The sequence below is a fragment of the Parasteatoda tepidariorum genome, chromosome 8, assembly GCF_982258835.1.
Source record: "Parasteatoda tepidariorum strain Cologne lab strain chromosome 8, Ptep-v5.0, whole genome shotgun sequence".
NCBI classification, from domain to species: Eukaryota; Metazoa; Arthropoda; class Arachnida; order Araneae; family Theridiidae; genus Parasteatoda; species Parasteatoda tepidariorum.
In genome coordinates, this window is record NC_141762.1 from 52,027,628 (window position 1) to 52,041,435 (window position 13,808).

General features: G+C 28.0%; 1 protein-coding gene across 4 annotated transcripts; it reads right to left on the minus strand.

The window, feature by feature from the left end:
• Window positions 1–60: 60 nt before the first annotated feature.
• On the minus strand, window positions 61–10,932 carry LOC107450237 (uncharacterized). Of its 4 annotated transcripts, none has more exons than XM_087150307.1 (4): window positions 10,897–10,932; window positions 8,753–8,820; window positions 4,036–4,322; window positions 61–467 (listed from the first exon to the last, which is right to left on the minus strand). In XM_087150307.1, exons 2-4 carry the CDS (start codon window positions 8,799–8,801, stop codon window positions 144–146), a joined length of 660 nt encoding a protein of 219 aa, XP_087006433.1. In that variant the 5' UTR covers window positions 8,802–8,820; window positions 10,897–10,932; the 3' UTR covers window positions 61–143. The 4 variants fall into 4 exon arrangements, with proteins under 4 accessions (XP_087006433.1, XP_015921477.1, XP_015921476.1 ...); XM_016065991.4 differs by having other exon boundaries at window positions 10,893–10,932; XM_016065990.4 differs by lacking the exon at window positions 61–467 and adding an exon at window positions 1,604–2,033.
• Between the last annotated feature and the right edge of the window lie 2,876 nt (window positions 10,933–13,808).

The window sequence follows — 13,808 nt, forward strand, 5'->3', positions numbered from 1 at the left end:
GATAAATTATAGTTAAATCATATTGGAAGGTAATCAATGCGAGAAAGAAGATTCATTCAATTAAAGTAAGTTATTTATTTTACATCTCTGATGTATAAGAATTTTGAATTACGATCCAAGAGAACCAATTTTTACTGAGTATATTATTCAATGTTAATTTCTCGCATTTCCCTCTCTAATGCTTCTGTCACAGGATCTTGAATAGTTTTGGCGATGGTTCGTTGGAAGATTCCTGAAAATTTAGTGGTAAGTTCTCCCAAAGCCCAACCAAGGTAACTAGCTCCGGAGATCTCGATTTTAACATCTTTAAATTTTTTAATCTCGAATCGTTGGAGGCGTGGATGTGCAACTTCCGTCGTGTTCTTCTTGATCAGAACTTCAATATCAGCTTCGAAATCGTGAGAAATGAAAACCACATTACCTTCTTTATTTGAATGTCTCTTCTCTTTGGACCATGTGTAACGACCCTGTGAAAAAGATACGGTTTCAGTTTGTTTTTGCTTTGATATAAAAATTTGTCAATTTAAAATTATCTAAAAAAAAAATTTTTTTTCTTTGAAATGCGGTATCAACTCGGATATCGAAATTTGGCTAAGTTAAGATGATAATATTAAGGCTTTTTAACATGCGTTTCAGGAAATTTGATGACTCATAATTATTTTCAGTACTAGAAATATTCCAATTTTGATGTTGTAATGTCAAAAACATCTATAGAACTTTCACTAAAATTTCATTTAAAATTACATTCTGCAATGAACTTTCCCAATTTGATAGATTTCACCATTTTTATATTTTAGTTGTAGAAAACTTTCGTCCCCTTTTTTTTTCTTTTTTCAAATACATAAAAGAAAATAAAAAAATACGTAAATGTAAGAACGGTGGACGGTAAAAAAGGTTCCGCCAAAAAAGGCCCATGGAGATAAAGGTCCCTAGAAAAAAAGGTACCGGTAAATAGGGTCCTGGTAAGAAAGGTACTTCAGCAGGGAAAGGGACTTTCAGTGGGACGTTTTTCTTTTTTTAAGAGATTAAGATAAAGATTTCTTTTTTTTAGAAACTTTTTTTTACTAATTGATTTTTAATGGAGGATATGTTATTTTAAAAAAATTTTTTGTAGAAAGATTAAATGTTTAGATTAGCTAATTGAAGGGGACTTGTGGGTAGTGCGTATTTTTTCTATATTTAATAAGAGGGAATTATTTGAAATGTTTATTTTTTGAGAAAGATATGTTGTTTTTTAAATGTATTTAAATAATAAAATTTTATTTTTAAATGTTGTTAATTTGAAATAGTTTTTTTTTCTAAATATTTGCTTTAGATTCAAACTTTGAATAAATTTTTAATGAGTAATTCTCATTAATAGGAAAAATTATACATTGAGTCAGTGCAACTACAGAAATTCGACATAAAATAAAACAGCGAAAAGATCTTCAGTTTTAATTTCGAATTCTCGTTCTCTCTTCTCATTTAAAATATTTTTCCCGACACAATTTTCCTGAAACTGGTACCCTTCTACCGGAACCTTTTTTGAATTTTTTTTTATCTACATTCGTCAGTGCATAACTAGCTATGTATTACCAAAATAGTAATAAATAAAAAAGACAACTTTTAAACAAAGAATTGAAAAAATTTATTTCCTCTCTGAAGTACATTAATAAACTTCATTATTCATGATTAAACTATAAGGCTATTTAATTGTAAACAATTTATTCGATGTTGATTTCTCGCATCTGTCGCTCAAGTGCCTCTCTAATGGGTCCCTCCAAAGCGTTTCCAATGACTCTCTGGAATATTCCAGATAACAGAGTGGTCATTTCTCCTAATGCCCAAGTCAAATATCCTAATCCAGTCATCTCAATTTTAGCGTCTTTGAATTTCTTGATATCGAACTTCTCGAGTCTGGGGTGTGTGGGCTCGCCTTCACCTTCATGTCTCTCTATGATAACTTCACACTCTGCCTCAAAATCGTGAGAAATGAAAACAATATACCCTTCCCTGTCACTGTGTTTTGTGAGTTTAGACCAGGTATAACGACCCTGTGGAGAAAAGAATGACCCTTTATTTTAAAATGCAAATATCTTTCGTTTTTTTTCTTTCACATCTGTTTACATTTTAAAACCAACTAGCTCAAGCTAAATGCGAATTAGAAGAAAATTAATGTTTCCAATTCATATTCATGGTGTATCTAAAATGTTGTAATATCTTTTTTTTTCCTTCGTAATACTGCCTTTTTCTTTCCAGAACAAACTCATTTAAAACTCATTCCGTCGGAAACTAATTTTTAATATCGGAATCTAGATTATTATTTTTCTTCTCGAAATCATTGATGACTTTTCAAGTTAAACTGAAATTTAAACCAATTAAAATAAACTCTGAAAAAAATTGAATCTATGTTGGATAACCGTTACATTCCTAATTATTACATTCTTAACACTAGAAAGACGGAAAATTAGGGTATATACCTACATTACCCAAAAGCAGTCAATATGACTGGATTGTGAATGCGTCAATAAATTTGTTTAAAATTAATTTTTATCATTTTTTATATTATTTCAGTTATATAATAAGTTATTAGTAAATATTAACAATAAAAAAAAATATATGTAGTGCAAAAAGTCATAAAATTCTAAGAAATTGTGTCATTATATACATCATTGTTTTTCGAATTGAAATTAAAAGCAGTCAAAATGACTTCCTTAGACAATCTAGTGTTAATCATAATTTTTGACTCCTTGGGTAGTGTAGGTTCTTAGAGGAAGTTAAATCGGTTTGTTATTCATAAGAATTTTAAAAATATTTAGGAACCACCCCTATGAGGATATCGCCTACCTTGCGATAACACCTCGGGATAACACCCCTAATATATATATATAAAGAGAGAGAATCAAAATCAGAGTTATCGATAACACTGAAAGATGTTCTAATAATCACCTAAGACTAATTACAGTACACAATAGGAATTAAAAAGAAACTAATCATTCTAAAATATGATAGGATTTTCACGTACTAGGAATCAAAATAAGGATTCGGAAAGTGATCTAAAACATGGTAATTACTGCATACTATATTTAGTTACATACTATATTTAGCATACTATATAAGTTACGAAATCATGCAAAAAAACGTACTTTCTCTAGAAACATACCTTTTTCGTCGGAATGGAATTTCTGACTTTTTAAATATAAGGAGAAGCCGGAATTGTTTGGAAATTGGAAATATATGGTCATAAAAATTTGGTCAGGAGAGTGGGCGAAAGTTTAGACACCTTGATGTTAATTTTCCTTTTTTTCGCATATTTTTGAGAAATTTTGAAATGCATCGAAATTTTTTTTCTTCTCCCCACAATTATAAAATTCGTTCAACAAATTCCCTACAAAAATTTTTAATAATTAGTTTTTTTTATTTTATTTAATAATAGTCGAAAAAAATTTGAATTGTTAGAAATACCAATTTTTACATTATTTTAAGAATGTAATTTTATGTGGCAATAAGCAAAATTTGAACGAAATCGGTAGAAGAGCTCCTGAGAAGTCGAATTTTAAAAAGCCTTGTATTTAAAATACGATTTCATTCGATCGATTTCGCTCGAATTTTGTTTTAGTAAATTACATTATTTACTATGATGTAAAAATTCGCATGTCTTGCAATTTAAATTTTTTCGACTATTATTAAACTAAATAGTAATAAATCAAAATTAAATTTTTTTTTTTTTACATGAAATTATATTTGGACAAATGAATTTTATAATTGTATGCGAAGCTTTTTTGATTTGCTTAAATGCTTTTCCAGACATGATGAAATGCGCAAAGAGTAAAATTATCATCGAGTGGTCCTAACTTTCAACCCCTTTCTTATCAAGTTATCAACTTTCTATAAGAATAATTATGTTTGGTTTTGTCTTGTCAATTTTAATTTTCTGTAATTTAATTTTGTTTATATTTGATATCTTGTACTAATTTGAATACGATTATGAATTGATTTTAACATTTAATGGAACAAAAATATTATTTATGGAATTAAGAGAATAGACTTGCTTACTTTTAATTCATCAGTAGTTATTTTTCCTTTAATGGTTATAGTATTGCCATCACAACTGACTTCAGTTTCTCCGAGTCGAGTTATGTTAGAAAGGCCCCAAAGAACACCATCATTCAATTCAACAATAGTTGATCTTGGAGGTAAACGCATAGGGTCTGGAAGTTCTTTTCTGGCTTTCTCGAGCACTCGATCCAAGTATTCATTTACATCTGTTTTCACACAACTAGTGTCTCGCTCTTTTTCACTGTCATTCTCGCCAAAAAGACGACTGATGAAGCCACATTCGCCTGCCAAACACATAGCACATGCAATTTAGAAAGATTTTTTCAAAATTTTATTTCATAAGTTTAATTGGATACCAGCAAGTAACGTCATCGTAGGTAAATCGTGGCATTTATCGATTCAGGAGTCAATCAGGCTTAACACACGCTGGTGACGTCACTTACAGGTATCCAGTTAAATATGATTTAAATCACATGCTCAGGCATAATTACCTCACGTATTCTCGAGTTGCAAGTAACCAATCATCATATTATTTGCTTAAATGTTAACATTTTCTGCCATAAAAACATTATTAATAATTTTAATTGTTCACATACTTCAGAAACATTCACTGTAAAATTATTTATTTTTCGAAAAGTTATGATATCTGAAAAAATTATCAATTAATCACGAGAAAACGATTTCATTAAATTGTCCGTAAAATCGTTTGCGAAAAAAACTTTTTTTTTCTTTCTTGTTTCCAGAAAAATTCTTTTTGGTTGTCTCTCTCTCTTTTATTATAACTCAGGATATTTCCGCTTCATCTTTTCTGATTTAAAGCTGACAGTTATAAATAATAATACGAAAATGCAAAAGTTTTTCAGAAATTTACTGGTGATTTCAGTTTTAACAAATCGTAAGTAAAAACTCATTTTTCTTGATTAAATTAAATTTACTCTAACTTTTTAATTTTAACTTTAGTATGACTTTTTCTCTAAAGTTGGTGTATTATTTCAATTGTGTAAGTTGAAATAGTAATAAAATTTTACTTTATATCATAGAATTTGCATTTTAAAATGTATTAAGCAATTTATTTTAAGAGTTAAAAAAATTTAAACCGAAATATCTCATAAGTATTAATTAGTAAGGATCAATAATAATAAGAATGGATTATGTGGGTCATTCTATCGTATTAATGTTAAGTACGAACATTCCCAATCAAGTTTTGAAGCGTTTTCTTTTTTTCAGTACAAAATAAAATAAGAAGAGTATCAATCATTTTAATATATTATGTGCTTATTCAGATACATTAACCTGAAAAAATGAACTAAATTTTTAAAAAAAATATTTAATCAGATTTTGTTGCGAGCGGGGATTTATAAGTCAAATACCGTGTTTTGCATATAGTGTCATAAAAATTAAAATTATTATTTTATAAGAAAAAGGACTAATATTTGTAAAACATCGTTTAAACATTTTTCTACAGTTTGGGGGTTTGGATAGAATTTTCTTATGAATTGATAATTATCAGGCTTAATTAATTAATTACTTGATAATTAATTATATAATTATATATTAATTATAATAATTATTAACTCGATAATTAATTATAAGTTAAATGACGAATAAATTCAAGAATACAATTTATCTCAAAAAATTATTCTAAATCATCAAAATTTACATATTTGTAACTGAATTTCAAAATATTAAACAACTTGTTCAGTAGGTACAGTTTAAATTTTTTTTTCTCACCAAAATAGATTTAAGAAGCATGTTTTGTCCTTAAATTCGTATGTATTAATACTATTTCATGTGTGAATAGTTTTATATGTTTGAATCCTAAATGCATTAGGTATATTTTTAAACTTTCATGAAAACCGATGTGTTATAAATAGTTGTTCGTTATAAAACGGAAATATTTCTGTACTTAAGCATGCTAAATTACAAACAGAATATTTTCGAATTGAAAAAAGAAAGATTATTTTGCTTCTTCATTGGGATTTTAAGTATAAAGCAAAATGCTTGAACTAGTAGGTGTAAGTGAAAATTCTTTATGAATAGTGCAGAAATGTAGGGTGATTCACATGCTTTTAAATTTTAAGTAATAAAATTAAAAAAACTATTTTACTATTTTTTCCGTGTAGAAATCTTCAGTCTAAAAGCATACGTTGAATAATTGTTTTGAATAATTATTTGTTTAAAATAAGGAGATTTTTTTTTTTAAATTATCAGAACACGGAAACTATACGATTCTTCTAAGCCTTTTGATAATTGTGTATAATTTTATGTGTAAAGAAAGATCTTTACATCCACTTTTAGTTATGCTAAATATTTTCACAAATATTTAGCATAACTAAAACCTACTTCATTACTATATAGTAATATTTGTACTAATTACCTAGTGTTAATGCTATAAAATTGAATGGGTCGCCATCTTGATTGATTGTTTTAATGAACAAAATGTCCTGTAACTAATAAGTAAAAAGATACTGATAATCAAGAAATGTAAATTTGCCATTGTAGAAATGGAAATTAAAAGTGAAAAACAAAACAAGAAGTAAGTAAGAGGAACGATGGGGCCAGGAAGAGGTAGATGTAAGATGCATTTCAAAAGTAGAATATACGTTATAAAGTAGTTTTGAAGGTAGGGTGAGAAACTGTTTACAAGGAAATCGGCATTTCCTTGCAAATTCTAAAGCAACAAGATTCCTGAGCATCAAGATGTGCTTATGTGACAGGAATGGGTAAATTCTTTGGTGTTATCGGTGGTTCCAACAATGTGCGGCAATAGATGATCTACTGAATTCTCGATGAAATACATGTTTGCCATGTTCCTCTAATCTAAATTTTAAAGCAAGCCTGGTTTACCCAAGCAAAAGTTCCATTGGCAAGGCATGAGGTAGGATCTCTAAGGGACTTGTTGAATTTTGTTAATAGGCTTAAAAATGACTCGATACCAAAAGTGGACAGGTTATCAGCAATTTAGTATCAAACAGAGGATTAAAACGGTAGAGTGAAAAGTTCACTGACAGTATTGAAGGAAGAAGGGAGTTTGGGTTTAATAAATTTATCAAGAACTGTAGTACATAAGAACTGTAAACTTTTAATTTGCTTATAGAATTTACCATTGAGTTGGGAAGCAGTTTGCAAAACACGGGAATTAGCAAGGAAAAATATATCCATAATTTCAATAAAATAGTTATGATATTCCAGTGACAATACTTATAAACAGTTTAATGATGTTTTAAATATTTTTTAATTGTGACTAATTACTGCAGTTGTATTTAAATTCAATTTGTGATAGCAATTTTGTTTGAATTCTTATGATCTCATACAACGGTCGGAAGTAGCGCACTACAAGGTAGTGAAACTAATGTAGTCACTACTTTTTTTCGTAGTTTGTACTGTAGTAGCTACTTTTTTTCGTAGTTTGTACTGTAGTCGCTACTTTTTTTCGTAGTTTGTACTGTAGTCGCTACTTTTTTTCGTAGTTTGTACTGTAGTCGCTACTTTTTTTCGTAGTTTGTACTGTAGTGTGCTACTTTTTTTTTAAAAAAAGTAGTGTATTGAGTAGTGAGATACAAAAAAAGCAGTTTGTAGCGATTCCTTTAACGTTTGTTTAGAAAAGAAGCATGGTTCTAACGCAACTAATTTTTCAAATTTAATGGTACAACTCTTCGGGGGACCGTCAATGGATACAATGAAAAATATCCTGTTGCTGTAGCTGAGCTTTAACATAAATTATGTATTTAAAGCCTCGTATAACTAATATTTAAACCAGCCATTGCGAAAAATAGACAATTAATCACTTTGGCCACACTTTCACATGCGAATGCACACTTGTGAAACATTGATGTGATTTCAAAGGAAGGAAACATGTTTTCGATGTGCTTAATATTTTAGAGAAAATAAAAGAGCATTAAAGACTTACAAAATTGTAAATATTGGATTATTTCTTAACATTTTTACGATTCGTTGTCCAAGAAGGCATAAATGATTAAAAGTTAGAAGAACTAATTCGAAAAAAAAAATGGTTTTAGAATAACAAACTGGTTAAAGTAAACATGAATAAATACTTCTTAATAATTCCTCATGCTTACATCAGCAAATTTTTAATTAAAAACAATATTGAATAAGGGTGCAAATTAAGTTAGTAAGCATAGTTAATCTCCTAAGTGTAGTTAAATTGTTACTACATTTCAAAATTAGTTTGTAGTCACTACGTTTAAAAAAAAGTAGTTGTAGTTAACTACGTTTGTAACAAAGTAGTTGTTGTAAACTACAAAAATAACGTAGTTTTTCAGACCACTGATCTCATGCATGCATTCACTGCAGTAGAAAATTAACTAACCTAGGTAGTAACATTACACATAATCGTAATTAGTCAACATCCGTTACTAAATGTTTGTATAACTGTTTTTAACTATATATTGCGGCTTCTTAAATTCGTCTGTTCCGTTTACAATCAAAGTAATGGCAAGAATACAGTTAATCTCATAAAAAATTTTGCTTTCTGGCCCTAAAGACTAGAAAGAAAATTCAGTGTGTTGTAAAATGTTCTCCTCAGTTTTTATCTTGATATTTTTAATTTTCAAATAAATATGAAACTTTGGATATGCATTTAAAAAAATATATTTCTGGTTTTAATCTTACTATCAAAATTATATAACTTGAGATTAGTACGAAAAGTTAAGTATGAAGTAAATAAATAAATATCAGTAATAAAAGGACTTACCGCTGCAAAATATAACAGCCAAAGTGCTGAATATTAAAAGTGTCTTCATGGTTTAAACTGTAGTTAAGCTGTGAAAGTTAAGAAACCTTTTTAGTATTTTAAAATCTTAAGGTATTAATTCTATTAATCACAGTATAATACATCTTTCGTACTGTAATATTAAGGATATAAAACTGTTTTAGACATTTAACTCATTTGATTAAGATAATCAATCGATCTGATTAAAATAGGAAACCTTTTTTTAATTGCTTAAAGTTACTGGGCAATTAAAAAAAGGTTTCTTACTTAATCGTACAATTGTTAATATAGCTTAGTTTGTGCTGATTGAATTTTCTTTTTGAGATATAAGCATATCTAAAGGTCATTTTAAAATAGCATTTATAATTGTTCTTGAGTTTCATGTACGGAAAAATTGTTGACTTATTTAATTCTATTTTTTCGTAATAACTATTAAAAAGTTTTTGTAATTTTCCACATTTCAAATAATGGCATTTTTTAAAATTAAAACTCTTTATAAGCTCTGAAGGAATCTATTTGTCGAAAACTCATGAAAAAAATTCGTTTGGGCTTGATTACCAACATGTTACGCATTTTGTTGCCTTTAGAGGGGAAGGTTTAAAATCCTGCATGGCTGTTACATTTTGAATTTCCTGTTTTCTTTTACTTCACTCTGTAATTAGTTAATTAGTTTTCTGAAAATAAGTTTGGAATTTTTTAGCGTCTTTTCTGGTATAATGTTTTAATGAGACAAAAAGTATAGATAAAAAAGTTAATACAGATGAACTAATATCGAACGCAAATTAAAATACATAAATTTTGATACTGGTTTATAATTTCACTTCTTAACTTTCATTTTGGATGAAAGTTATGAGGTTTAATAATGTTTATTGATATAAATCAAATTAAAAATTAATGTTTATTCCAGAAATGTTATCTTTTTTTATATTTTAAGTTTTATAGAAATATCTACCGGATGTTGGATTGTCCTCATATTACTGCATGAAAATTTACCTCAAATTGCGGATTTAATTAAGCAAGTAAACAGTATAATACTGCCATGTAATAGAATCAACCTAAGGCACAAAAGATTGACATTTTTATGCAATTGGCATTTTTGAATGATGAGCTACATATTGCAGAAAAAAAATAAAATAAAAAATAATAATAATAATTTTTTTTAAAAACACATTTTTTTAAAAAGTTTTCTGCAATTCTATTTCTTAGTTAGTATCATTAGCAATAGAAAATAAAGAAGTTGTCAAACCACTTTTCTCAATACGTATCGTGATGCACTAAGCTTTTTTTTTTTCTTCAGTTGCATGGTACAATACATGACTTTACATAAGTTGGAATATTTATTGAAAAATATGGTATAAACATTGATTTTTCCAGATAATTAAGTAACAGATAAGAATTTCCTTTTCTTATATTTAAATTGTGGTATTAGTTAAATTTTATGAAAGCACTATTTCTGAATTCCTATTAAATCAAATGCATTATTTTTATGATAAATGTAGTAATGTTTTGTAAGTAATATCCTTTTAAATATAAAAGCAATTTCTGTTATGACAACATATTTTATATTAATTACCTAATGAATTTTTTTTATTAATTTTTATCACATCTTTACAGGTTCTAAGATCACATACTAAATGTAGCCTTGCTTGAATTAATCTTTTTGGCAGCTAAATTTTTTCTGCTATTAAGTTTTTTTCATCTATAATTCTTAGTCTGTTACTGTGGAATTTCATAAAATTTCGATTTCTATAGAGTATTTGCTTTTCCATGAAGTGTTTTATTTTAAATTTAAGAAAAATAAAAATGCAGATAAAAAGTGACATAATATCAAGTTAAGAATAAGTAATATTAACAGATCTTGATCTTTAAAAAATGTTGTTCCTAAAATAATTGTGTTGCAAATATAGAGTGTGTTTTTTTAAAATTTATTCTTTATTTGAGTTTTTACGAGTATTGAACTCTGTTATTTCATAAACAAAAAATAAATACATAAAACTAAGTAAGGCAAAATTTGAATTGAACATCCCTTATGACCTTCGTTTAGTTAAAATCATAAACATGATTTAATTCATAGTTATCATTATCAATAATAATCGTAGTTAGAGAAAAAAAAATTACTTACAGACAAAGTGAACTCGTGTTCAAGTTCTCTGTGGAATCGTATCAAGCAAACTGTGGGAATTAAGTTTTTAATTCCACATGTAATATTTTTTCGATGGACCAGTTATCGATATAACAGCTGTTTATAAAGATAGTAGTTAATCTTGGTGAACTTTGGCCTTATTCAATTCCTGCAAAATTTCTTACAGTCACTTTATCTAAAGAAATTCATCGCCAATTACTTCGAAGAATAATTTCCAGAATTGTTTTCTCGGAGCTTATATAATATAAGTAACATCTTGTGAATAAAGAAGCTTAAATTCAACTGAAACTGTTGTGTAACTAAGCTGCATAAGAGAAGTGATGTAATTAATTTAAAGTATTATTTCTTTTCAATTTGGTTATAACGTAGTTTAATTTAACGAGCAAAATGCATAGGCTCCAATTATTCACTTGGTCTGTAAAGCAATGTCAAACACGCAGGTCCAAAATTAAATTTTTTATGCATGTAAACTTTGTAATTTTTGAACTATCGACTAATTTGACCGCATTCGAATTAGAATAAAAATATATATCCAAAAAATGTTTTTCTTTATATTTATTTTTTTTAAATTTTTTTTTTACCTTGAGTGAGGGGCAAACCATCTATTAACTATTTAGGAACTAGCCTCAAAGTTTAGGGCTGTATTGTATAAAACTAAATAACTTAACATTGACCCCTGCATTGATATTATTTCTACTTCTTTTTCCAACTATTTTCATGCTCGTTTACTTTTGGCGATGGGAGTCAGCTTCGAAAACATGATCAATAGTCAAACCATCAAACTTGTGCAAAACTTCACTTTTTCGCCATTTAAAGATCAAGTATTTTATTTTAATTTTATATTTAACATCCGTCGTTGAACAGCCCTCCCAATTTTCGGGTTTACGACTACTAATGTTCAACTCCGTAGCCTTGTAATTTTGAACCAATCCAGAAGACAAGGAAACACCTAGATCAGTAACCCCAGAGGTATTGATTAATTATGGGAACATGGAGGACTTTGAGAGTAAACAGATTTAAAGTGCATCAGTCATTTACCACACGGGGAATCTTCGGTCGGCGGGGATCGACTCCATGACCTCTTGGACATGGGCTCAGAGACCTACCAACCAGATCTTATATTAAAACCAAAGCACTACGCAATTTCATTTAGACCTACCTACCACAAGTACACCACTCACTTCTTGCACTTTTTATCGAACTTATTAACAAGCCTTCTCACGATCACACGCATCCAGTGCAATATATAACTTTAAGATTCACTGCTGTAACTTATAGATTTTGAGTGTCTAATCTAATAAAAAAAAACTTGTTTCGAAGATTTTTAAATGGCTTTTGTGCCAAAAGTCAATTGCAATTGAATTTACGGGGGGGGGGATGCTTTACGTTAATGAAATTTGATTTTGAGAAAAACGAATTTCAAAGTTTGAGAGTTTTCATTCGATTGAAATCGCAAAAAATTAAAATATACTCGAATGTCACATGTATTTGCATTTCCTAAGAATTTCTAAACTTAATTTACAGCTTTTGATGTTGAGAAAAATACAATTTTAAAATCGGATTGGACAAGAACCGTTTCACTTACTCAAAAAAAAAAAAAAAAAAAAAAAAAAAAAAAAAAAAATTCCTCCTCAATCAATACTTCCTCACTAGTCTTCCCTTGGTCTTCTTCACTATACTTCCTTTGTTCTTCTCGTCTACCTTCGCTTGGACGGAAGCTGCATCCCCCCCCCCTCCAACACATCCCATCTCTTCTACGTAATAACTCTCGGGGTTGACAGATTTTTCACGTTAATGATTTATTAAAAACTAGTAATTCTCAAAATGCATAAGATGGTGATAGTCAATTTTGTGAAAAATGAACATAAACCGTACTCCTCCTTATTGATCTGTAATTGTTTATATCTTAATAATTAGTGTGGAAATTGAAGAACATTAAAAAATTATTACGAAGTGATTCACTCTTGGGCCAAAAAATATTTCTAAATGTAAATAGGCGTGTTTTTTCCTTAAAAATTATACCTCATAACTTTCAATCCTGACCCCAAAGTTTTTAAAATTAAAAAAAAAAGTAAAGAAAACTCGTCTAGTTGAATATATTAAAAATTTCGATGAAATCAAAAATTTTAATTTTTCAGAACTACCCGATTGTTTAAAAAATTTTAAAGTTATCTTAAGTTATCTCAGATAAGAAAAGTTATCTTAGATGTTTAATCAGCATTAAAATGGTATCTTTTGAGATGAAAACTCAATCGTTTGCATTTTATTGTACATTAAAATGCAAACAATTGCGTAATATCTCGTTACGTAGGCAAAACGTTTAAACGCAAGTTTATTGTTTCGATGTTTTTCTTTAGATTAAGAATCGTTGTTTTTTATTTATAGGAAAGTATTTATTTTAAAAACTGAAATTACTCAGTGTGTTATTTTGATAAATGTTGTTCTAATTTTTATTCTGCTTAGATGAATTTAAATTTGGTAAACAAATTTTAAATATCTAGAAGGGTTATAAATTCAAAAAAATTAAGAATAATGCTTTTAAAATAGAACGAAAAATAATCGCCATATTTATTATTTCTTAAAATATTGATAAAAAATAGTGTTAAATTATTTATATATTTTTTTGCTTGTCTAAAAGCCTTTTAATTTAGGGATTTAATGATTTATCTAATATATTCTATTATCACTTTAAAGAATCTTAATGAGCTTTTTAAAATTAGTTTGTCGATGTGATGAAATATTATAATAAAACTTTAAAGCTTTATAAGTTCAAGTTTCCTAAAAATTTTTTGTTATTACCTAGTTTAATATTTTTAATATTTATCAATGGAATAAGACTAAACTGTAGATAAATTAAAGTTATTAATAATTGTTTATTCCAAGTATTATATAATC